Genomic DNA, 27,229 nt, shown 5'->3' on the forward strand with positions numbered 1-27,229 from the left:
GCCAAGATTATAGGGTCCACCCCTGCTGACTCAGTGGCTTTGAGCAAGTTACCCAAACTTTCTAAGTCTTATGTTCATCGTCTGTGAAACAGGTGCTGACAATAATGCCTACAATAATGATGAGTGTTAAAGGCACTAATACGAAAAGAACTTTGTCAAATCTTCATTTTCAAGCAAATTAATAGGAATCTTGCTAAAATGCAGATTCTGACCAAGCAGATGTGATCATGCATTCCTAACAGGCTCCCAGGTATTTGAGTGCTGCTGGCACTACCACGATCTTTCTAGTAGCCAGTCTTTAAAGATGTTGTCTCCGGCTTGGCGCACTGTAAATATTCAGTGAGTTTTCACTTTATTATGATGATTTTTATCTGTTAAAACCCCATATCAAAGAACCCTGCATACTGGCCTTCCTTTCAACTATGGAATGCCTCTGGAACTATTAACCCTCAGGAACAGTGATGTTCAAGAAAAGATTGTATACTCTGAAAGTAAAACAACACTGGGCAGTAGGCTGAATATTCCCACCCAAAGACATTAGGTCCTAAGACTTGGAACCTGTAAATGTTACTTCATAAGGAAAAAAGGTCTTTGAGATCTATCTTCATAAGGCAAAGGGGCCTTGGGTCCATTTAGAATTCTGAAATGAGATTATTGTGGATTATCTGGGTGAGCTGTAAATGCCATTGCGGGTGTTCTTATAAGGAAACGACTGAGAGAGATGAGACACACAGAGGAAAAGGTAAGACAGAGGCAGAGCGGGGTGTCTGTGTGGCTCAGTCAGTTAAGCATCTGACTCTTGATTTCGGCTTAAGTCATGATCTCAGGGTCCTACGATCAAGCCCTGTGTTGGCTCAGTGGAGAGTCTGGTTGATTTTTTCTCTCTTCCTCTCCCTTTGCCCCTCCCCCTGCTCTCTCTCTCTCTCTCTCTCTCTCTCTCAAATAAAGAAATCTTGAAAAAAAAAAAAAAAGGCAGGGCGTGGAGTAAGGTGGCCAGAAGCCAAGGGAAGCTAGAAGCCACCAAAGGCTGGAAGAGGCAAGCAAGAATCCTCCCCAGAGCTTCCACTGGGAGCACAGCCCTGCCGGCACTCAAGAGTTTGGACTTCCGGCCTCCAGAACTGTAGGGAATATATTTCCTTTGTTTTAAGCCACCACATTTGTAGTAGTTTGTTTCGGCCTTCGTGGGAAATGAAAGTAACTGGTTTTAAATAAATTGTTAATATATATACAAACGAGGTTGCAAACACCTCGAAAACTAAGCATTTTACCACAGCAAATTACTTTGTCTCTGCAGAAAGAAGGGTCCTGACCCTGGCCAAAAGCATAAAGAGACTGAGGGCATATTAACACTGAGATTTTACTTTCAGAAATCAGAAAAACCCTATATTCTGCTCTTATGTAAAATGTAGAAGGTTTTAAAGAAAGTTGTCCCTGTTCTTACCATGAGAAAATGGTAAAGGCATAGATAGGTCAAAAAGAAAGGATAGAAAAACATAATCCAAATAAGTCTGAGTGGGAATATTAGTATCAAACAAAGAAACATCAGGATAAGGAATATTACCCACATTAAAGAAAAACATTACATAATCATGGAGTCAACTCACTGCAAAGACACAGTGATCCTAAATGAGTATGTCTCTTTGGGGAGGGGGGGCTTACAATATTTATTAGTATGAATCAGCGTGTGTTAAACCCCAAATAACATACACTTGGGTGATGCTGAGGGCAGTGCCTTACTATAGAGCACAAGGTGGAAAGGTCCTAATTGTCTGCAGCAGCATCTTCTATATGTGTGAGAACAGGGTCCAGCCCAGACAAAAGCCCTTTATAAAAACACGAGAAGAAGGAGCAGTTTATGTGACAGAGTGCTCACATTGGATCGCTGGGTCTGCTTTCAACAAGGATGGCTGAAAAAGTAGACTCAATCCTGAATGGATCTGAATACAGCAAAGGTTGAAGACCTAACATGAACTTCGAGCCAACAGAAGGGCTGTGCCCCAGGGAGAACTGAATTCACCTGCCGAGTGAGGTTTAGATGACGGAAATAGTTCCCTTATGGTCAAGGACTGTGGTATACGTGGGCTGAAGCCAAGCTCCTCTTAGGGGATTCCACTCGCTGCCATGCTCACGGCCAGTCGAATTACAGCTAGCTTATAAGCTAAATTCATATGTATTAAAAACAACTTCAAAATCCACTTAGAGATACATGCTGTCATGTAGGCGGAATTGGTACCATCGGGGAGCTTGCTAGACATGCAGCGCCTCAGGCCCCTTCCCAGCCCCACTGATTCTAATCTACATTGGTAACAAGATCCCCACGTGACTTGAGTGCATTTTAAAGTCTAAGAATGCGGATAGTCTCGTGCCACACTTCTAATAAAGAATAAATGCTCAGGTGGTATATTTCCGTAGCAGTTCTTCCCATAGGCACAAAAAAGAGGCTAACTGTGAGGGGATGGACTCGTTGACTAACTTGATTGTGGTGATTGTTCCCAATGTGTACAAATACCAACTCATTAAGTTTTACACCTTAAAGAGACACAATTTTTAATTGTCAATCAGTCCTCAACAAAGCTGAAAACAGTCAATTAAAACATATATTCTGCCACAAACTCTCTAATAAATATAAATAAAACCATTTAATAAACCTATAAACAATTCAGTCAAATAATTACAATTTCTTTAAATTTTTTAGAAAAGAATCTTTTTGCTTCTTGGGTTCATAGAGGATACAGAATTCAGCAACAATGTTTTATAATAAAGATTTGAAAGTTGGAGACTAAAAGAGAGTATTAATAGGAGAAACATTAGAGATGCCTGGGTGGCACAATGGGTTCAGCATCTGACTTTGGCTCAGGTCCTGATTCCAGGGCCCAGGGATCAGGTCCCATGTCAGGCTCCCTGTTTAGCAGGGAGTCTGCTTCTCCCTCTGCCCCTCCCCCATTCATGTTGGTGCGGGCTCTCTCTCTCTCTGTCTCTCTGAAATAAACTAAAAATAAAAACATTTTAAAAATAGGGGAGACATTTAAAAAATGAGAAACATTCTAATATCATATTTTAAAGGTACTTTTAGCATTGCAACTCTCCAGTTACAAAATTGCTCTAAGCTGTTTGAACCACAAACGTAAGTTTCCTCATTGCTTTATTGATGAGCATTAGTAGTCTGCAACCATTCACTCCTTCAACTAGTGGTTCTGGATCCAAGCTGCTTTAACAGGAGGCCCTGGCCCTTCCCCTAGATATTTTGATTTTAGGAGACTGTAGTAAAGCCCTGGCAACAACAGGTTTTTAAAGGACCCCAAATGACTCTACTGTACACCCAGGGTTAAAAATAATAATAATAATACTTTAACAAATTAAGGGTTTTGTGGGTTTTTTTGAGAGACAGAAACAGCATGAGTGCGCATGCACACCAGTAGGGGTAGGCAGAGGGAGAGAAAGAATCTTAAGCAGGTTCCACGCCCAGCACGGAGTCTGATAGGGACACTTGATCTCCCAACCCTAAGATCACCACCTGAGCCAAAATCAAGAGGCAGACACTCAAACAACTGAGCCCTCCAGGTGCCCCACAAATTGAGGTTTCTTTAAAAACACACACACACACACACACACACACACACACACACACAAAATTAGTAACTTTGATTTCAACCCAGTATCTATTGTTCATTTTACTTCTTCCTTTTGTCATTTCACAACTGGTTGGTGAATGAAATAAAGAATCTGTCGCACTAGTCTGGACAATGACAAAGAACGAGCGATATCGCTTGACAACTACAGCGTGAGTAACAGCATCAGACATCAGCATTCAATGGCATATTAGTATATACACTTCGTATATTTATGACATACCATGTGGAGAAAAATTGTAGATTGCAAAGCTTTGGTTTGGAATTGACCTTCAAACACACTCACAGCAAAACAGTAAGGATGAAAGAAACCCAAGAAAGCAGTTCTCTTATAAACTGAAAACAAAGGGAATGGCATTGACGGAGCTAAAGGGTGTCATGGCTTATGTAGAAGGATGTTGACATCAGCCTCATCTCCTTAGAATGTCCTCAGGACAGGTGGTGGCCGCCCGCCCCACTCTTCCTTGTGTGAGTTAACCTATAACAGGTAGAGGAGAGTTCCTCTCCTTTGCTGAGCGCTCCTGTTTTGCGCACTTTCTGGTTGTCTGTCACTATTGTCCCTCACAACAGCCTCCCATGGAAGGTACTGTATACCCATTTTGCAGATGAGGAAACAATGCCTCAGAAATGCTAATCAACTCCAACAAATTTATGCAGCTAGCAAGTGGTAGATTTCATCTGTGAGTCTGAGCCAGTCTGTGGGTGCCAAATGTTCCTCTTTCTCTGGTCACCCTGCCATCTTCCAGGCATCTGAGTGGTCAAGAAAGAGCATGTCCAGGCAGCCAGTTGGGGACAGGGAGTGTCTCAGAGAGGAAGTGTTCCAGGAAGGACCTCCAGAGCCTAGTTATTCACACTCCTGTTCCTATTGTGCCCCAGATGATGACAGCCACCAATGGGTGATTTGAACTGGGCAAGTAGATGGTAAAGGTGGGAAAACTAGAAGCTTCTGCTGAGCAGGGCTGGAAGTAAGGGCTTGATATGGAGGTACGGGTATTAGCATCCTCATTTAGAACTCTGACTTCTTCCTGTGAATGTTTTGTCATAGTGTAGGCTCTGTGCCTTTGATTAGTGTCATGATTATGTATAAAGATGCTCATGAAAGATAATTATCATATGGTTTCACTCATATGAGGTATATAAGAAACAGCACAGAGGACCTTAGGGGAAGGGAGGGAAAACGGAATAGGAAGAAATCAGAAAAGGAGACAAACCATGAAAGACTCTTCACTATGGGAAAGAAACAGAGGGTTACAAAAGGGGAGATGGGTAGGGGGATGGGGTAACATTAAGGAAGGCATGCGATGTGAGGAGTCCTGGGTGTTACGTGCAACAGATAAATTACTGAACTCTACATCTGAAACTAATGATGTACCATATGTTGGCTAATTGAATTTAAATAAAGATGCTCATGGTTAACACAGCCTCCTTTAGTGAAGTACTTAGAGCCTAAATAATATGACCAAATGGAATGATTGAGTAGACCAGGAGATTTCAGGTTTACAGCTATTATCCTGGGGTGCCATTTGGTTTTGACATTCCTGAACTTCTCATTTTAGAACAAAATAGCAGTAATAATAATTCTATTGAAATAGGCCAGGATAGGTTTGAACCCCCAGCTTCTGTCATGGTCTTTGTGTATGAGATGCAGAGTTGTCCTTTTAACATGAGGTTAAATTTGAAAGACAGCCTGTCATAACCGGGGGTCAACCATGTCCCCCCCCCGACATTGTAAAGATGACTCCATGAAAACTTTGGCTGGAGGGGGAAAGAATAGTCTAGGCCAGTGAGACATCACATGCAAAAGTGTCTTTAAGCCCAGGTCTCTATCTAAATGGAAGAGTTCCTCCAAGGGCAGCTCATCTTAAGTCATTAGCAGTTCAAGCTGCTGAGAGCCAAGGATGTAACTGAAGGTGGCCATGAGGTAGAGGAAAGGGACTTTCTGCCAAGACACAATCTGAAGGTTTCACAGCTTGGCAAACGTTTGTCCCAGTCTACAGAAGACTATAAACCACCTTGGGATTTGTATTAGAGGCTGTACACCCTGCAATGCCAAAACTCCCCACATGAGCTTCCCTGGAGCACACACTGTGCACGGGGGGCTGTGCCCCAGTAGAACCATGAGGACATCACCACATCAAGATACAAACCCACACCACGCAGCAGTACAATGGGCTCTGTCTGGTGTCTTCTTTCCCCATAAGACATATTGTTACTGGTTAGGAAGAGGCTGGTGTGAACTGAGATTGCTAAGGTTTATTTAATTCCCAGATGATTCCTCATTCTCTTTTACCATTCACCTAAAGACCCAGTCATACAATATAAAAGAGGGATATAAACTTTCGTGAAACCAGCTAGTTGATTTTCATTCACAGGCAAGACAATGATCTTAGAACATTTCATATTTGTTCTATGTATTATACATAACACATATTTGTGTAAGTAATAGTATCCTTACATCTAGAGCCAACACGTTAGTGTTAGCAGGGGTCAAAATAATTAAACGTGCAATGATTCCACACCTTCAATATCAACTTTGAAAAGCTGTCTGTTTTATGCACAGCCCAGATTTACCTGTAAATTCCCTGTCCTTACATGGTATCAATATGGGCCAAATAATGTATTCCCTTTTGGTTTTTTTTTCCACTTAAGATTGTAGTAGACAGATAGCATGGGGGAAACTGATTAGGAAAACAAACAACAAACAAAAATAAACCAAAGTAGGGGAAAGCACAGCAGACATATGCATTAACTATATTCCAATTAATGCACAGTTGCCTGTTTCCTACTATAATCAAAATACCTAGATTTTTGTTTTGCAAGAATATAATTCAGCTTACAGTGTCCGTCTTTTATAACGACCCTCATTTGTACTTGAATAAATCTTCAAGATCAGAGATATAATGTATCAGGGGATTTAAGATGTGAACAATAGTGATTTATTATATTCCTGAGACACTGAGAACATTTTCACTATTTGCTAGAATAGCAAAAAGTTTCAGAGGGGCGTGCAAATGATCACTTTTCAAACGATAAAACACAAAAATGTTTTATAAGCTCTTTTTCTACAGGTCTCCAGGATTTGCCTTAAGTATTTGCATAAATAAATTATAAGTGGATACACCCCGGCAGACTGAGTGGAGGGAAAGGAAGCACCAACAGAATGAATTTGAAAGTGCGTCCACAGTCAAGGGGAGTGTTCACGACCACCCAGAACACAGGTTTTGCTTCTTAATCCTTTCCCAATCTCCCCATCGTGTGACTTTCCAGGCAATCTTGTGGGCGTCTTTCATCGCATTTAATCTTTCTCCCTTCTCAAGTACCCATGAACACTGTATGTGGCCTTATTAAAACTGACTCTTGCACAAGTAGTGGGAAAAACCTAATTGGCTTTCCAGGCAACTCTGTTTGTGATTACATTTGATATGAATGTTATGCGTATTAGCCTAAGTGAAGAAATACATGAAGAAAGGTATTAACAGTAATCATAAGACCTTACCAGAGCAGGGGCAGAGCTTCGCACTGCACAATATGTCTTGGCTCTACCCACACGACACACAGCAAGGAACAATAATGTAGAGCCCAGTGAAAAATGGCGTTTGGCATACAAATTAAAGACAGAACAAGGCTCCCGATCTTGGCCCCGTACGCGCCCAACATAAGCTCAAACTTGGAAACAATTAAGCTTGCCTATAAATCTGGAGCCTTGGGAAACTAAATGGAGTCTTAAATCAGAGAAGGTACAAAGAAGGCTAGGAAGAAAACTCATTAGCCAAATTCACACAGTGGTTTGATGAGTGTTCCTAAGAGGCGGGAGCTGATAGGACTTTTAAAAAATCTCAGTCTACCCCTTGAGGCCCTGAAATTCTAACGTTAGATCATAATACCACTGGCATTTTGTAATGAAACCTTTGAAATCCAAGGGATAAAAAAAGCAAATTTTTAAAGGGCCATTTACTCATTCATTGTCTTGGATCACCAGAATTACTGCTAATAATTGCATTCTAACAGTGTCTGTAAACAAACCTGACCCTCCTACTTACCCACCACCCCGCCCCACTCAGGATACTTCATCCCACCCCCAGGTTCCTTCCTTCGCACTGAATCTCTATTTTTTCATGTCTTCTCATCCAGGTGAGAGAGTAGGATCCATCCCATAAGTACTGTCTATTGGGCTGCTCTGCTGTATGGCTTTTCCAGCCTGATAAACAGAACCAGGAAAGGCCCTCGGGTACAGATTAGGTCGACAACACATTCTGCTCTTGCCTCGGTCAAGTTCATTGGTTTTCACATGCAACACAGAATGGAACTCACCATTTAAGATAAATAAGAATGCGTTCATGGAGGGCACCTGGGTGGCTCAGTGGGTTAAAGCCTCTGCCTTTGGCTCGGGTCGTGATCTCAGGGTCCTGGGATCAAGCCCCACATCAGGCTCTCTGCTCAGCAGGGAGCCTGCTTCCCTCTCTCTCTCTGCCTGCCTCTCTGCCTACTTATGATCTGTCAAATAAATAAATAAAATCTTAAAAAAAAAAAAAGAATGCATTCATGGGTTCAGGGTCTTAGCCAAGTTCCTCTCTGATTCTAAAGCTGACCTCAAATTCTCTCCTCTTCTTCAATGTGGTGGTATATGAGGTTTCTTCAAATGCACATTCTGGATACGACAGATGTCAGTCAATTGACCAGAATGCATAAACTGCAAAAATTACTACAACTAAAAGCCACAAAAATTACCAGCCGAAACTACTAGATGTCCTCATGTTTTCACAAGCTACTGACTTATTTATTGGTCTTCCAAAGCATTCGCCCAATCTGGAGGACCATATTGTGAATAGAAGTAGACCATTTGTTTACCCTTAAGAGGTATTATTTTGATGGGCTGCTGAGGGCTTCCCATCAACGATTCATCAGTTACACAATATAATTTTTAAAAATCACTCTGAGCACTTGCAAGAGAAAAGTATTTAAAATGTAAAAGCACTGGGAGATGGAGAGGAGAAGGGAGTTGGGGGGAATTGGAGGGAGAGACAAACCATGAGAGACTGTGGACTCGGAGAAACAAACCAAGGAGTTTTGGGTGAGGTGAGCCTGGTGGTGGGTATTAAGGAGGGCACGTTTTGCAAGGAGCACTGGGTGTGGTGCATAAACAATGAATTCTGGAACATTGAAAAAATTTTAAATTTAATTTTAAAAATGAATAAAATTAAATGTAAAAGCAATTATGCACTTCAGCGGGGTCTGACAGGAAAAAAATATGTTGCAGATCTGGGTGGGAGTGGAAATTATATCTTCTAAGAGAAAACTGCTCATGTATATATTTTATTACTCTTATCATTACTAAAGATTTCTGTGCTACAAAAAATCTATCAACTACATTATCAGCATACGGTAACATATCAATTTTTTTTGTAATTCTACACCTTCGAGCGCAAGTTTATCACTAATAAAGATATTGCCAATGCCGTGCATTTTGTCTGTACTGGAGACTCCTGCACGCCATTTAACTACATAACACTCATGATTTGCCTCATCCTGTCTCCTACTGTCGAATTCTTGACAAGACTTTTCTATCACAAATAGCGTTTAACACCAAGAAGTGCTTCTCACTCTAGTGACTTGGGAACACAGGATTTCCACGGGCCATTGCTCTATAGCTGGCAGCAGTCAAGCAAGGTTTGAAATTCCATTTAGGAAGCAGCTCTCCTCAGCGCCCCCCCTCCAGGCTGGGTTTCCTGTCACCCTTCCTGTGCTCACTTCCTCTCATTAGGAAGCAAGAGAAGACTCCCCAGTACTGGCAGGTGGGAGAGGTTTTCCCTTGTCCTTCAGATCTAAACGTAGATGTCACCTCTCCAGAGATGCCCTTCCTTAGGACCCAGTCACATGAGGTCTCCGTAGGGAAACCACCCACGGTAGAGAGGTTGCTCAAGAACACCTGGGCTGTGGCTTTGCCACGTCCCCTGATGGGGACCTGGCCTTGCTGCTGCTGAATGAGTTCGATGCTTGCCAATGCTCCCTTAAAGAGAAGCTCAGAGGAGAGAGAGCTAAGTGGAAATCCCCACACATCAGGACAATTCTGATGTGGCAAAGTGTTTTCTTTTGTCTCAATTCTGAGAGGACTTCATTTGCGTCAAGAGAGTCACCAATACCTGTCCCCTGCCCAGGAGAACCAGGGGACCAAGAAAAACCAGACAGCAGTGTAATGCCCAAGTTTTCACGTTCAAGAGACCACCAAGGAGCCAACACCGATGCGATCACATGAGGGTTTATTTGACAAGCTTAAGCTTGGGCCCAAGTATAGCCAACACAGCAGAGTAGGGACTTGGACCCCGACGCTAGTTAAGGCAGGGGTTTTTATGGGTCATTACAAGAGGCTGGGGGGGTTGGCGGGGAGGAGAAGTTTCAGACTTTTCTGCAGTAAGCTGATTAGCTGTTGCAGGGCTGTTTACAGGGTTAGGTACTTTCTTGGAAGTGTTTACAGGGTTAGTTATAGTGGTTTTTCCTGGAAGTGTTTACAGGGTTAGGTATTCCTGGAACTAAAGCAGGGTGGGGGTCCCTGGAACTAAAGTAAAGTAGGGGAAAGTTCAGCCCTTGGTCACAGGGGCCTGAGATGGCTGCCGAAGCTAAGATGGCTATACTTGTGCTAATGCTAAACTCGAGGTGGGATGGCCAAAGTAGCTGCTTTGGCTCAGGGGAGTTCCTTGCTGCTGGTACTCTTGGCGTCTTCTGTTAAACAGGGATGCTGTAGTGTGGCTTCTGCCTACTAATCCGTGACACCTGAATGGCTGTGGTCTCTCTCGCTCCTAGTACCCGGCATTTTCCTTTGGAGTGCAGAACTCCAATCTCTATACGTCCCTCTATGAATCTCATACATGTGTCATACTATACATTCATACGTTGAGATCATGTAAAGTTACATACCTGAATAGTCGCTTATTTTCTGTGTCTAGTCCTCTTACGTGAAGTCCTCGGAGTCAGGGAATGTGGGCATTTTTTCCCCCACCGTTGTTCCTGACGCACAGGAATCAGACACACTGAAGTAATTTTTTAAGTAAATCAATACTGAGACGATGACAAAGACTCGGCAATGACACCCGTACCCTCACCGCGTGTTGTTTTCTTTCTTGCGCTCACGCAAGCAGTTGGCGACTCTTCCCATCACCGGGAAGAATCAATGAGTTGGTTCTCTCTTGCCCCACACCCAATTCAGTAGAAGCCGAGAACCTTCTGTGGGTGGGAGCTGCAGGGTGAGAGCTGGAGGTAGTGTGGAAAGGGGCATCATTGGCTCTTCACTTCTTCAGCAACATTTCTTATTGAATTTGTCCCAAAAAATTTCTAGTTGTCTCCATGGTGTCCTTTCCCACTTTGGGTCTCAAAGACTTGTACATACATACCAACAATTTCGTTTCACAAAATTAGATGAATTATGCATTTTCAACAAGTTAACTTGATAAGAAACCTCATTTTGAAAGCTTATTTCTGGATACTCAATGGCACTTGCTCCCTGGCTGAGAAATAGCAGTTATAATTTTGACATTCATTAACAGCTCTTTATTAATTCACATCATTTCTACATCTTATTTGTTCTTCAAAATAAAATGATTGTTTTACCACAATTCCCACAATCAACTAGTATATAGTAATTCAGACCAGCTGAAGCTGCTCAAATGAAAAGAGTATTGTCCAAGATGGGTGGGGGTCCCATGAACCCCCCAGGCCTAGCTCTGACCATAATTAACATAAAATGAGAGGGACCCACACCTGCTTCCTTGCAGCCCCTCCTTCCTATAAAATGGTTTATCACCAGAAGCACAAAGTTAGACGTGAATTTAAGCAATCATTTGCAGACCACAGCTCTAATTTAATTGTGACCAAGTTTTCTAGTCAATAAGTTATAGATGAAGCAGTTTATAATTCACAACCAGGATTTAAAATAAAAACATATGAAGAGTTCCACAGATAGTATTTTCTTTATTAATAAAAGGCCCCCACACCAACTGACTTCTATTCTTTGCCTGATCTTCCAATCATTACACCATTTCAAGTCAACCCGATATTTTCTGAGGTATATCTTCAACCTCATACTACATGTTTACCATTTCCATGCTAAGAAAGCTTTGATCCTGTTTATCGTGGCTGCCTCACATCCCCTACTTCTGTAACTATAGACTTAGTATTGAACACGTAGGGTGCTCCCACTGTTTTCTGTTATTAAATACATTTTGGTATATAAATTACTTCAGCCTCTTCAATTGTTTTCTTGGTATAGATTTCCAGGAGAGAAGATAAGACTCAAAGCATATGAACATTTTTATGGCTCTTTCTGTGCTTGGATATTTAATTATTTTACAAAAAGAACGGGTTGATTTCCATCGCTCTAGGAATCTCTAAGCATATCACTTTTACAAAGACCTCACCACAAGTCACTTCCAGCCTTCATATTTTTTATTATAACAAATATCAGTATCTCATTATTAATTATCAGTGGAGTTGAACATCATTCTATATGTTTATTCTCTAGGATTACATGAATTGTCTCTTCATCGATTCACATTCTTAACCCAATCATCTACTTCCTTCCATTTTTTTAAAAGGTCTTCCCAAATGGCTGCTTGAGCTATGAAAACAAATCTCTTAACCTGACCTAAATGCAAAAGTCCATAGAAGCAAAATCAGCACAAACCTGTCTGTTCCCTTAGTGAACAGGCCTGTTTCCAGAACCACATTAGCGGAAGAATAATCCGTTCAAGGAAATGTCTGCTTGACCTACCCTGTCTTTAGACCTGAATGCATTATTGTGGATTTGCAGGCCACACTTCATTAGGGAGTTGTAAGTTTTGCTTTTAAATCACCAAATAACTTTTCAATAAACACACGGATTGGTCATTAAGGATGACGCAGGTTAAAAGTGATTAAGCGTCCAGCTAAGGAATAGGGAAAACCTACACAGCTCATTAGCTGCATGATCAACCTGCGTGATCAACATTGTTCAGCGCTCACGGACAAATAAAGGTTAGGGTAATTCGGACCTGCATTTTCTGAAGTTTTTGGTAGGGACACACCCCATGTTACTTGACATCACAGAGAAGGGCAACCCCACGGAGCACCCAGTGTTCAGGGACCTGGGCCGTCCTGAGGTCCACAGCAGCGATGTAGTTCAAGTCCGTTCGAACCGGCTTCTTGTAAATGGGGCAGGAATAAAACCGAGGATCTCTTAAAGCTACAAAAAAAAAAAAAATCCATAAAAAAACTTGGTGAATTTCAAAATTAAGCAGCCCCAACAGCATGCAGAGTCAAATCTGTGCATTTTAAAGATCATTCCAAAGTTTGGGTAGAATGAGAGAGATTCTTCCTGAGGTCAGTCCTCCCTAGATGTGAAGCAGACATAACTGCAGGTATCCAGGGAGTATGACAAAACACCCAGACATCTTCAGGTTTATCCCACTGGCCCCTTGTCCCCTGTCCTTGACGATAATCCCTGCCCACATGAAATGACAATGGACCTCCCACTGCTTCCTTTCCACCCATCAGTTCAACATGGCCCCTGCACTCTTTCTCCTCTACGTCCTCACCCGATCTTGTGCATGGACACCCTCTCCATTTTTCTCTCAGGGTTTGCCTTTGACACAAGGCACCTGTCACTTTTAATCAGATGCCCAGCACCAAGGCTCACTAGTATTTCATTATATTAAGATTATGTTTTCAAATCTCTGCCTTTGACCTTCTGTGCCATAGTCTAAAGGATATTTGAAATCACAGGACAGGGGATGTTCCCCACCCTTATCAGGGGTTGTGAGTTCTCCATGTGTACAGAGGTAGAGAAGTGGCTGGGAAGCAGACAGCCATGGCACAGTTCATCTCCCTGAGACACAATCTACCATTTTGGAGTAGATGAACACACGGAGTTTCCAAATTACTTTTGCAACAAAGACAACTTACGCATGTCCATCTTTCAAAGACCCTTGCTAATATATTCATCCCTAACCAAAGCTTCACATTCTCTCCAGTCTTGGAAACCCCACGATCAGGGACAGATCCAGGTCTTACAGGTGGCACAAGGCTTTCAGAAAAAGAGTAAAAATTTACAAATACTAAATTGGGCTTTGGGAGGAGCCTCTGCATGGAACAGCTTGGAACGTGAACTTGGTCAGCTTCTCCTTCACTCTACACCACCCGCATACCTTATCTGCATGTCTCCTCACGTCCATCTCAGGAAGCAGTACATTATTTTCTCTTCTCTTCCTAAACTGTTTCTGCACAAACGTGGTGTCTGCACCCATCCTTGTGCCCCTCTGGAAGGCCAACATTGTACATGACCCTCACATAAACATTCAGACCAAAGCAGGTTTAATGAAGAGGAGAACGTTGCTTTGGTGAATTCATGTGATGCATGCACGTGAAACTTGGAAACAGTAACTCTCAACGCTCTACGTGAGATGTTGACATATTGCTGAATTTATGTCCCAAAACTAACCTGCATGATAATTTATCTTTTTCTAACAAATTCTAAAAGCAAGTCACTCTCAAAAGTTAAGATCTCATTTTCTGACCCAGTAAAACCCTCTACCTGCTTTGCCATGTGTTTTTATACCTCCACTGTAATTAATTTATTGGGAGAAATTAAACACTTGAATATGATGATATTATACATTAGGTTTCAATATAAAGTAAATATTCTAAAACAGTGATTCTTAACCAAGGATGATTTCACTCGTGGGGGACATTTGTGACTATCTGGAGATATTTTTGGTTACCACAGCTGTGAGACCACTACTGGCATCTAGTGGGCAGAGGCCAAAGATGCTGTCAATGTGCTATAATGGACAGGACAGCACCCCCTGCACGCCCCCAAAGGGTATCAATAATATCAAGGTCAGGGAACCCTGTTCTAAAACAAACTCACAGGTACTTTACACTACTTTAAAACTATGGGTTTGCTTAATCCCATGAAATTAATCATGAGAGCGAATCTAAATTAATTTAACACCTAATTTTAAAATCTGGATGTTATTTTTTAAATTACCATGAGAATATCACTCATAATAATTATTAGGCAAATATATCAAAAATTCTGATTAAACAAGTGAATCGCAGTGAATTCATGGAGTGTAGTTAATACTAACAGTATTGACTGATATCATCAAATCCTTTAATCCTGGGATCTGTAAATATATAATAAGTGTTAAATATTGTTCTTCTTGATGCAAATTTGACTAATATTATAAATCTTGAAGGAACCCAGCGTAGTCTCGCATTTGGTGCAAATGTAATTATAGTATGTATGTAATAATAAGTATACGTAATTGTAATAATTACACCTTGGGAAGTATAGGACTACTTGGATTTTAATACCAAAAGCAAAGACAAATTGGGGAGTGGGGTGGGAAATAACATTCTTTTCAATAGACAGGTAAAAAACAATCCTCTGAGATATTTATCCAATCTTGTTTATTTGTAGTTGTTGCAGAACTTAAGGTGCCCAAGCCAAACCAGAGCAGGCAGCCAACTTCCACAGCAGGATTAGAAGCTGCTGGAAGTGCCATTTCATGGTCAAGGTGCCGACACACGTAAACAACCACGTCAACAGATGATTCAAAGCGATTAGCCCTAGTTAGACAAGTAACTTTGAAGACAAAAATAAACATGCTAGGTAGGGAAAGCAAATCAGCTAATCACGTCGAAAGCCTTAGGGTCCCAGAAGGAGGAGCCAAGACAAGAGGCTGTCTAAATCGGGGAGAGGCTATGGTTTCAGATCTGAAAGGTTTAAACAGCTTGAGGGAGTTTCTCTTTCTAACTATGTCACTTCCCTCTCTAGCCTACGCTTTTCATCCAAGTGCTAGTATATCACTGCATCATACGTTCCTTCCGATACCCAAAACAACCAAGTTACATAGAGATTCCCTATATAACCTTTAAATCATTTCTTTGTTTAACTCCTCTTTGTGAATGACATTGAAGTGATTAAAAGGGGACTCTTAAATGTTTATTTTATTTTTTTTAAAGATTTTTTTATTTTTATTTATTTATGAGAGAGAGAGAGAGCGAGCACAGGCAGACAGAATGGCAGGCAGAGGCAGAGGGAGAAGCAGGCTCCCTGCAGAGCAAGGAGCCCGATGTGGGACTCGATCCCAGGACGCTGGGATCATGACCTGAGCCGAAGGCAGCTGCTTAACCAACTGAGCCACCCAGGCGTCCCTAAATGTTTATTTTAATCCTGCAACAAACATGTGAGTTAGCGTATTAATATCAGCAATAATAACAAAATGACTTATTGTATGCTAGCTGGGTGCTAGCCACCTGTCAGTTTAATGCTCTTAACAGCCTTCTGTGATGGGTACCATTAGGAAATCCATTTTGCAGACGAGGAAACACACAGCAAGGTGAGCTATTCATCCAAGGTCACAAAGCTGTAGGTGATAGGAACCAAACCTGGCCAGAATGGGTTGAGAGCCTATGCCCTTAATCTCAGCAATAGTCAGAATGTTCTAAGTGTGTGTGCCTCTACATCTCAGCAGGAGGAGGTGAAAATGAACTGGAAATAACAATTAGATGTCTGACTTCAACTTAAAGCATATTTGAGACTCCTTCAAAGCCACATGACTGGGGCACCTGGGTGGCTCAGTGGGTTGGGTCTCGGCCTTCGGCTCAGGTCATGATCTCAGGGTCCTCGGATTGAGCCCCGCATTGGGCTCTGCTTGGCGGGGAGCCTGCTTGCCCCCCTCTCTCTGCCTGTCTCTCTGCCTACTTGTGATCCCTCTCTCTCTGTCAAATACATAAATAAAAAATCTTTAAAAAATTTTTTAAAAGCCACATGACTAATTACTGGAGTGATAAAATCAGAAGTACAACTCAAATATCCAGGCTCCTGGCTCACTGCCTTTTACCTGAGCCCATGTGCCCCGTCCCCCCCACCCCTCCAACCCTTGCCACCCGGCAGGGGAGGTGACCACATTTAGCCCTTTAGCCTGCAGCATGCAGAGAAGGAGGCCACAGGAAGTTAGAGCGCTCATCCAGACGCGCAGACTCTGTATCTACTTCACCATGTACCTCATGACTTCAAAATGCAAAGAAGCTGTCCTCATTTGTAATTTAGGCTTTGATTTGAAGCTTCAACCCAGACACCAGAGAGACTCCCTAAACGCATAGTCTTAAGAAGAACATAGGAATTCCCAGAGGTTTGCATTCATCCCACATTCTGATACCAGCTTTGGTAGCTGGAAACCCTAGGCCAATTTCATACATCTCTACCCCTTAACTTTCCCATCTGCAAAACAGGGATGATATAGCTTACTGAGTTGTTGTAAAGATTAAACAAATTAATATATGGGAATGACCCCCCAAGCATAGCATAATACTTGAAATGCGGCAGATGCCCAAGGTGTGTTAGATTTCTCCTTTCTCTCTCTCCACACACACACACACACACACACACGCATGCACAAGTCTACACCCACCTTTATCTTTTTACTGAAAAAAATTCCCCAGATTCACCTTCCCCATGACTCTAAACGAGTCCCAGGTCTACAAACTGAAGACGGCTTAAATTCCTCCTGACTCTTGAGCCCCCCACCTCCTGGTCCCGGCATGGGGCTATTCGCACCCCCAGCCCCATGTCTGCACAGTGTTGGACCAGGGTGCCTCACAGGGTGTTCTAGAAACACCTTCTTCCTCATTAGCTGTAGAGACCCTGAGATCCTTCTCACCCTACTGAGTGCCCAAAGGTACATATTAAGTCTTGCTTTGTCCCCCCAAAGGTTCTAGTTCCCATTTTCCCAACACATTGCCTACAGCACTGAAGTTCACTGGGAAGCATCACTCTATCTATATATAATCTATAGGGAGATAGAAATTTTCCATGTCTGCCTCTTTGCAACTTCCTTTGAGAGCAAAGGAGCTAGAGTTGATATGGGAGGTTTTGCCCTTTTGGTGAATTTCATACTATTTGGGTGACGTTCTTATGATATCCTAAGCATTTGGGGACACATTATGCAATTATTTAAACTTACAATAAATATCTAGACTTCTTTTTTTAAAACAAACCAGTCTTATATGGAAAATTCAATGGTGAATTATTTAAACTATTATTTAAACTAAAAGTTACCCTTCATGTCAACATAAAAACAATTTACTATAAGAATTTTAACTTTAAACTTTCAAGCTTTATTAACAAGGCCACACCCTTTAGCTCAATTAGAGCCCTATTCAGTTATCAAGATTAAATGAAAATTAAGTTTATAGTATGAAAACAGCAATGGAATTTTAGCTTTTCATCACAAAAAAACACTTCTCTGACAACAAAGCATTTTTGGCAAAACAGGTTTCCACCAAGTGCTACTGAAATCAAAAAAAATGAGAGAAAGAAAAAGAAAAAAAGAATGAAAGCTTTTCTTTTTTTTTTTTTCAGTGCTTTGAAATTAGTCACTTTTTCCTTTGCTTATTCTATTTGCTCCCTTAACCTGCTGCTAATGAGCATCACCGCTGACTAATTCCCAGCAGGGTGAGTACAGTTCTTCTATAAAAATATGTTCTTAAATAATAAAGAACGGCCTGTATTATGAAATTATTATTTTATTGATACCATGCTGAGATGTTCAAAATCATGTTGCAATGCATTTTTATAGTTTAGTCATAAGATATATAAAAGTAACACCTAACTGAATGTGAGGAAGATTTTATTTTATTTTATTTTATTTTTACTTTATAAGGGAAACATTTTTTGCAACGTGTTGACTGGGCCCAATGATATATTAAGCAAAATTTCTAAAATATTATCTTGGTTAAAAGAACACTTAACGATTATTTCTACAAAGTAACCACTGCCGCAGGTCTTCATCCCACCCTAAGAACCAACAAATCTGAAGCCACAGGCGGCTTGCTTGCCTAGGCTCAGCCAGACACATTTATCCTGTCAGATTCCCTTGGGGTGTGTGGAGGACCTTCCTGTTTCTTTTCTGATGCCATCCTCTCTTCACAGGCTCCTCTCCCTTCACGCACCTTCTTTCTGTTCCTCACTCAGCATATCCACCACCACCTCACGCCTTTGCACTCTCACCTTTGCTTCTGGATATTCGCAGAGCTGCCTTCCGTCACCTGGATCTCAGCTCAATGTTCTCTCCTCAGCAAGCCTCTCCCCGAACCCCTAAACTACCCGTTCCCTAGCATGACACGAGTGTGTTTCCTTCATAGAAAAGATCTGAAACCAGTATGTGCATTTAGAGTCGATTCTCATTATCATGGGACTTCAGTACATAAAATCTCTAGGAATAGGGAATTAGCAATTACTGAACCATTGTTCCAAGGTTTTCCAAACAGAGGGCAGGTTTCCTACAAGCCTCTGGTCCCATTATGTTCATCAACCACTCAATACATAACCTTATTGTAGATGTGTTTTGTTTAAAGACACATTTCATATATATTGTTGATTCATGAACATTGAACTCGTGGCACTTTAACTCACGCTTCAGTGAAGCTTGTGTTAGACACATATTTTCTCCATGAGGCACGTCACAGCCTTCTTCTGCCTGCAAATGACTGTGTCTCGTGCATGGACTCGGGGGTTACAGACAGATTTTAGAGTACAGTGAATTCTGAAGTGCAGAATCCATGAGTAACAAGGACCAGCTATGTCTGCTTCCTTTTTGCTGCCTGTCCCTCCTTGAAACTGGGTTCCTTAAGAATGGGGATTCTGCCTGGTCTTTCTTCCCTGTTTCGTCCCCAGCACCAGAGCAGAGCACACGGGTGGTCAAAACCAGACAGATACTGGATGAGCGACTGGGCTAATGTATTTCCCTCTGCTAAGAAAAGTCTATTGCCCACTCCTCTCACACGCATTCTTAGCATCAAAGCACACCTCATTATGAAGTGCTTCTTCTGGGCGTTCTGAGTGTATCTCTATCTTAACATGTATCAAATTCCATTTCAATTATTGATTTACTTGGCAGTCTCCCTAACTACAGGGAATCCCTTCTGGGCTTGATCTGGTTCATCATTATCTTTGTGTCCTCTGCACCTAAGATAGTGGCTGGCCCATATCAGGCATCCAGCAAATATTTGCTTAAAAAATAAATATTCATGGTTTATAAACTCTCTTCCCTTGACCCATGTTCCCAAATGTGATATTTATCTAAGAGACGGGGATCCTAGAAGCTGTCTTTCAAAAAGAGATGGTCTATTCTTTACTTGTTTAAAGAAAAACCTATTGTGTTTCTGTCATAAAATCAGTTTTTCCTTGAAATCCACTATCACGGCCATCACCAAAGTGCATGGCTTACAACAATCATCTCACCACATATATGTATGTGTATATCAAATCATCATTTTGTACACCTTAAGTATATGCAACTTTTATTAAAAAGATGAAATAAATTTTTTTAAAAATGAGATGAACAGGGAAGTCCCAGGTGTGCTGAAAGGTGGTTATTGCTGAGGAGATATTAGCTGAGTGAAATGTAATAACAGAAGCCTCCAGAACACATCAGGCCAATGGTGGAAACCAGGTTAGATCTTTTTAGTCTTACTACACAGAACTTTGTCAAAGTGCAATAACGTTTGCTTCATAGACATAATATTATGTTTGTAGGCTGGAATATGAACCCAGGTTTTTACTATTAGCTACTGGATTAAGCCAAATGGCCCTGAATTCAATCTGGCTTTCACACGGTGGCTTAAATCTCCAAGCTGGTAGAGTCATCACCTCCAGGGGGTCCTACACTGTCCTGCCTAGAAAGCCTCCCTTCCACCACTCGTCCCACCTCATCTTATCAAACTTTCCGGGCCCTGTCCAGGCTCTGCTCCTAAGACCCAGCCCCTGATCACTTCTTCCCACTCCCATCTCCCCTCCTTTCCCATCCTCTGTTAACTATTCCAAACACTTGCTTCTTATCTCATCACCTAACATTTCGTGGGTATCCCTATATATTTGACCTGCTTTCGTAAATAGGCAAGAATGATCTAGATTCATGGCCTCCCCCGTAATACCCAAAAAAGTACCTAGCAATCAACAAGCACTCATTAAACATGGGTGTGAATGCCAATGCTGATAAAATAGTAAAATCCTCACGCCATGATAACAAATATACGAGACCTTGTGTTTCTAACATTATCCAGTCTGATGCCAACCATCCCTAAACGCACAAGACAACTTACTGTTGTTTTCCGCGTAAATCCTTATGACAGGCATCAGCTCAAAGAGCACTTTCGGTTTGGATTCAATGAGCTTCATGTTCCTCTTGTCCCAACCAGCACCTTCAAGATACAAGCCATAGACGTAGACACCCTCGGTGGGAGGGACAGAAATGTCATCCTTCATCCACTTGGTGACTTCATTGCAAAGCACCATGTTGTCCAAGGCCCAGCCTTCGTTGGCCCGCGTTATTTCCTGCTCAGGACAAGAACAAGAGCAAAGGATGAAGAGAGTGGTTAGAGGTTTATCTTAACATAAAGAGTGTAACAGTGATGAAAGGGTAACCCCCAATTACCCTAATTCGGAGGAAGTAGAATCGTACTTTTACAGTTAAAAAGATTCTCTCATAAACAATACTTATCTCCTAATTCAACCACTGTATTTTACAAAAAAAAAAAAATCAAATTATATCAAATATAAAGATAAAAAATAAATTCTTTGAAAGTCAAGTTAGCAGCCTGAGGACAAGCTGCTGGATTTCCTTTCAGGACAACGTAATTGCTGGTGGCACAAAGGGACAGCCATTCTCTGTCTCGTTATAGTCTTAAAACTATACTGACAGAAGAAAACCTTGTAAAAGAAAATCATAATAACACAACAGGTGTAAGTCGAAACTATTACCTGGCGCATTGCAGTTAAAAATCCTTGGGGGTTAAAAAAGCCTGTCATCCAGAAGCAGTGGGGTCGGCCGTTGAAAACCCAGGAGGTAAACTGGCAGTTTCTTTCTAGAAGTTCAGTAAACCAGAAACCCAACGTACTAGAAATCCATGATGCCTGAAATGCATACATTGAAATAATTAATTAATACAGGCTTCATTCTGCTGTGTGACTAGCTATGTGCACAGGAAAAAATGATGAAATACCAAATCACTTTTAGAACTTAAAAGTTCCTGAGACATGAATTTCCCTTGGGTTCTGACATTTAAGTTTTCAAATTATTCTTCCTCCTCCTGATTTTAAGATACACTAGAATCAGCTGATCATCACATGAATTCCAGAACAATCTAGCACTCAGTATGCTCTTCAAGTACAAATATATTCACTACCAATTCTGCTATAAAGCAGCTAAAATAGTTAATTGAATTAAATTTAATAGGTCTCAACTATTTTTCCTTAGTTTACATTTTTTTCTCCTTAGGTTACATTTTTAACAGCTACACCATAAAACAGGGTTTCCATTTAAATAAATGTACTCATGGTCTCTTTAAAATATATTGTTAAAAAAATAAAATACATTCTGTTGATGAAAAATGATAGAATCCCTCCTCCACTTCTCATTTTTAATGAGGCAAACAACAGTTATTTTCTGAAGTTTTTGTCCCTGAGAATGAACTTTTATTCCTCTGATGAAGGAGCAGAAATAGAAACACAGGTCCCTTACCACCAACAAATTAATTGCATTCATTGTTTGTAATATTCTGCCTGAATTCACACGTGGAACTTCTGTTATTACAATTGGCATGGGTATGTCATTAGTGTTAGCAGCAACTCTACCAGTAGATATCTCCAAACCATATTTTATATCATTTTACTGTAATTGGAATACCTTATGTATGAATAAATGTAGTGATCAAACTGTGTAGATATACTGCTTGAATTTCAAATTCTTAAGAATTTGCCTATAAATAAGATTCCAAAGACTAACAATAAGTTAAGTAGAATAAAAAATTATTAAAAAAATCATAATTTTAAAATTAGGTAACTCATTCTATCCTATCTTTATAGGTGTGTTAACTTAAAAAGATGTGTTTGTACTGATCTGAGGGCACAGGGAACCATTAATGCGAGGGCCCCTCCTGACAAGGATCCCTCCTCCAAAGCATTCCAGGAGCTGACCAAGCTGGTTGAGCTGGTTTGGTGGGAAATGAACCTGCAAAGGCTACTGACTAGTGACCAGGTAGGTTCTCCCTCTGTCACTGGCAACAAGGACAGTCAGGCCACATGGAAAACTCTCTGGTCTTGGGAATGAATTCACTGAAGGTGAGGAGAGGATGGAGTCTGGTCAAGGCTGATCTGGGTTTCTAAAGCCCAGGGTGAGATACTAGAGTCTCGATGCTAAACAGTCTCTTTCAGTTCTAACACTATTATGTCTCACCTTCCCATTTACCTGAGTAGCTTCCAGAAGGCCAAGACCCCAGTGACTGCATAACCCAATCCCATCTCCCGATGATGCCCTCCCCGCACATACCCGCACCTGGCCCCAGCTTTCCATCCTCCCCAAGCTCCCACCATACACCCAGATCTTCACCATCCCCCACAATGCATGAACTCTGGACAAAGATACTCTGGTACTCCCTTTACTTCTCCAAGTAGACAAGCATTTGTCAAAAGTGCATCTGCCATTTACCCCAAGGACCAGCACACGATCAGTAAGCAGACTGTTAAATCATTATCTTGTTACCTGAAGATATACATACTCACATATGTACAGGCAAAGCCATGAAAAATGTTTCTCTTTGGTGTGACTTTGGCAGTGTGTGTGTGTGTGTGTGTGTGTGTGTGTGTAGGAAAACTTCCTCTACAAAGCTAACATCATGTGTTTAATTTCTGACCCTTAGACTTCTTAGGCATGGGATCTGGGAAAAGACTCAGTGTCTCCCAATCTCAAGTCCTTCACCTGCAAAAAGAGGGCTATAAAATGCAAAAAATTAAATGAAATCATGCATACAAATGGCCTAGTAGCATGCCCAATACGTGGGAGATGCTACGTAGTCTCCTTCCCTCACTAAAAGCTACAATTACAATTAAGCTACTGCTGGGGGATCTGCCCCTAAACAAAAGAACCCTTCTAAGTAAACTATGCTCTCCTGCTTTCCACTTGCCGATCCAGACTACTGACAATAATAACGTGAGGAAGTAGACTGGGAGCAGACATAACCGTACTTTCTTCCACCGAGCAGGAATTCTGGCGTCGAACATGCAGTTCAGCGCATCCCCCAGATCCTCGCTCATGATGACGGTGCCGTCGATAGCAAGTTTCAGCTCGGTCAGCGTGCTGCGGACCAGGGTGAGCAGCCTCTGCATCCTGTCTATCTCCTGCCTGAGGAAAATGTTCATGGGCTGGAACAGCCCCATCTTCTGCAGCCTCTCTTTCACCTGCCGTGGAGACATTCAGCACATGTTAAAAACGTGACAGCGAGGCGCCTGGGTGGCTCAGTGGTTAAAGTCTCTGCCTTCGGCTCAGGTCATGATCCCAGGGTCCTGGGATCGAGCCCCGCATCGGGCTCTCTGCTTAGTGGGGAGCTTGCTTCCCCCTCTCTCTCTCTGCCTGCCTCTCTGCCTGCTTGTGATCTCTCTCTGTCAAATAAATAAATAAAATCTTTAAAAGTAAAATCTTTAAAAAAAAAAATGTGACAGCAATGGCTATTTATGTAACCGGCTCCCTGGGGCTGCTAAAAGGTCCCCGATTGTCCAATTCTGCTAATGGTAAGCTTTTTTTTTTTTTTTTTTTCTTCACTGCCAGAAAACAAAGGAGAAACACAAAAGGACACATCTGTGGGTGGACCAGCTGACTTCCCGTCCCAGGCGGGAGAGAACAGGCAGCCATTCATTCCCAGAAAAATACGAACGCATGACCACCACCACGCAGCCTTCCACACAGCAGCGAGGCTCGTCGGGAGATGCTCATGTACCTGCTGGCCTAAGACTGGCCAACACACACACGGACACACAAAAAACATGTGTACATGCACACGACCATCCTGCTGGCTGCTTCAAAAGACTAGACTCAGTCTTCAGAGCTTCCGATTCTTTCCATCAGAGCATCCATCCGATCATACTCCGCCCCCCCACCCACCCGTTTCCATCCTACAAGTACTTATTGAGAGCGTCTTCTATGGATCAGCTATCCTGCTGGGCTGAGTTGCTTTATCCCAAGGCAACACAGACAAAGGAAGGAGGCTTTCCTAATCCCTGTTACTTGCCACGTTTATTTATGTAACTGCTATTCCATTTTTAGATATTTTTATTGCTTCATAAATATTTCAGCCACTGTTAGATATGAATGACCTCTCTCCTGATACTACAACGAGAGGTGCTTATGAAAGCTGATAATGGTATTGATTTTCTCCAAGCAAGTGATCAGTTTTCTCAAGGGGAAATTATTCCCTTGGTAATGGGTCCTTGAGTTCACTGTACAGTACCAGAAACCAAAATGGTCTGCTTTATGAGAAATAATAAGATGTTAAAGAAACAAAATGCTGCAGGTTTCGTTTTTGAAAACCGGGTAAAGAAGGGCAATACATAAAGGGCCAGGGGGTCCTGTGACAGAAGTGTTACAGGGTTAGTCCAGGGCATCTGCTAAGACTACATGTAAAGTTAGTCACTGGTGCTTTTATCTAAGATTTTAAAATGTTTTCAGGGTAAATCTTTTCACTAACATCTGCTAAACTGTCTAAAAAATGAACTTTCCTAATAATAAATTTGGCTTAGAAGTCACTTACATATTAAAAAGACAAATCAATTTTCAAAACCTATGAAACTGTAGAGTTACTGATATAACCTTCCTGAAATTAGGATGGCCTGAATTTTAAGATGTGCATTAAATTACACAGTATTTTTTCATTGACCGGGTACCTGATTCTCAAAATACATGACTTTCCTTTGAACGAATGAAAATGTGAAAAACCTCAAAGGAAAGTTCTAGAAAAGCAATCCTAACCCATCGGTATACACTTAGAACCTAGTCAGGAACATGAACATTCTTGTCAGGGTTCTTTATTGTTTCTATTTCAAAATGATCACATTTATAGATTTAAAAACTTCTTTTCCTGGTTCTTCAGGAAGTGAGTTTTTGAATGCTTTTTTTAGTTTCAGAAAAATCATTTTTTGCCCTCCTTCCTTACTCTTCACTCCCACCAACCGAACAGATGCTTCCCACTGCTGACATCCTGTCAGAATGTCAACTCACTTCAAATGGGCTGTAGTCGGGGGGCAGTTTTTCCAGCATATCGTCAGCCAGCCGGGCCACCACAGCCTCCCGGGTCTCATCCCCTCCCCCGGAGCTGTCCTTGGGTTGGATGCTGAGGATGGTGTCCAGCACATCCTTGGCCAGCTTGCTCTGGTAAGTAATGTCGGCATTGGGATGCAGTCCAAACACCTCAGGGCTGTCGTAGGTAGGCAAGCTCTGAACAACAAGTACCCCACATTAGCCCACATTGCTGACATAAGCACCCCTTAGATTATACAGTCTTAGGAAAGAAATGTTTTTATTAAAATAAGTCATGTAACATTGGGTGTCAACTATACCCGAATTTTAAAATGAATAAATAAATAAATAAATAACATCAAATACTATCCCCACCACCACCAAAAAAACAAGTATTTACACAATATGTCTTATTTGTGTCAGGCTGCAATCTCAATAATTTCTCCAGAAAAGAGTCAAAAGTTGGCGTGAAAGAGGATGAACACTGAGAAACACAGTAAGGTCAGGGGTCCTTACTGTCTCTACCTCCAGCAAATTTAATCAGAGACACTTTCTTGTTTTAGAAAACGTGAAATAGAAAGGGAGCTATGGATTTGTTTTCTGAAGGTCTAATTTAAACCAATCTTTTAAATAAATGTGATATAACTAATGTTTTCTATGTTTTAAGGTACCAAAAAATGATAGTTTTAGCAACTATGGCCCAAAGAGGGCCACAGGTGGGAACTGTACTCTCCCAGGGAGAAAGATGGAGATTAGGAAAAGAGAAATACCGAGAGCGACCCAGTGCGAGAGAAAAGCAGGCAGCAAGAGACGATCAGAAGCGGCATAAGCAGGCAAAGAACACAGCTATTTGAAAGAAAAAAAATGTACCTAAATTTGACATTGGTTTCAATGTGTGAATTGTATCCTAAAGTTCATTATTGTCTCATATTTTTCCTGCAATCTCCTCCCTTATTTTATTCCTTTTTACATAATGTCTTCTCAAGTTCATTGTAAAATGAAGTATATGTAAATAAATGCATGTATGGGCATATCTAAATTTATATCTTCACAGGCACTTTTGTATTCAGTGCTAATGATTTAAAGACCTCTATAGAGCAGTTAAGACAAATGTATTTGTTGATCTGAATTAATACAAGTGTAGAGGTGGTAATATACGATAAACTCATTACATTCATATATCACAGAACCTCTAAATGTACTGATAAATTGAGCCCTTTGGGGCCATTGGGTTTTAGTTTGTTCACTCTGAGATGAATCTCAGATAGAGGCAAAAGAATTTCTTTTTGTTTTTTAAGATTTTATTTATTTATTTGACAGAGCAAGAGAGCGAGAGGACACAAGCAAAGAGAACAGCAGAGGGACAGGGAGAAGTAGGTTCCCTGCTGAGCAGGGAGCCCCATGGGGGACCAGGTCCCAGGACCCCAGGATCACTGAGACAAAGGCAGAAACTTAAGTGACTGAGCCACCTAAGAGTCCCAAACTTTTCCTCAAATTTCC

At 41.5% G+C, this 27,229-nt stretch overlaps 1 protein-coding gene across 1 annotated transcript in view; it reads right to left on the reverse strand.

Annotated features, from left to right (window-relative positions):
• Positions 1–10,626: 10,626 nt before the first annotated feature.
• Positions 10,627–27,229, reverse strand: part of DNAH5 (dynein axonemal heavy chain 5) — a 224,312-nt gene continuing 207,709 nt past the window's right edge. Inside the window, exons 75-79 of the mRNA XM_032861880.1 lie at positions 25,712–25,927; positions 23,686–23,898; positions 21,424–21,576; positions 20,766–20,997; positions 10,627–12,840 (exon numbers count right to left, since the gene is read on the reverse strand). Of these exons, the coding sequence (XP_032717771.1) occupies positions 12,689–12,840; positions 20,766–20,997; positions 21,424–21,576; positions 23,686–23,898; positions 25,712–25,927 (966 nt within the window). The 3' untranslated portion in view covers positions 10,627–12,688. The remainder of the gene's footprint in view (positions 12,841–20,765; positions 20,998–21,423; positions 21,577–23,685; positions 23,899–25,711; positions 25,928–27,229) is intronic.

This window comes from Lontra canadensis, unplaced genomic scaffold, assembly GCF_010015895.1.
Source record: "Lontra canadensis isolate GAN:19392208 unplaced genomic scaffold, GSC_riverotter_1.0 scaffold22, whole genome shotgun sequence".
In the NCBI taxonomy this organism is placed as follows: Eukaryota; Metazoa; Chordata; class Mammalia; order Carnivora; family Mustelidae; genus Lontra; species Lontra canadensis.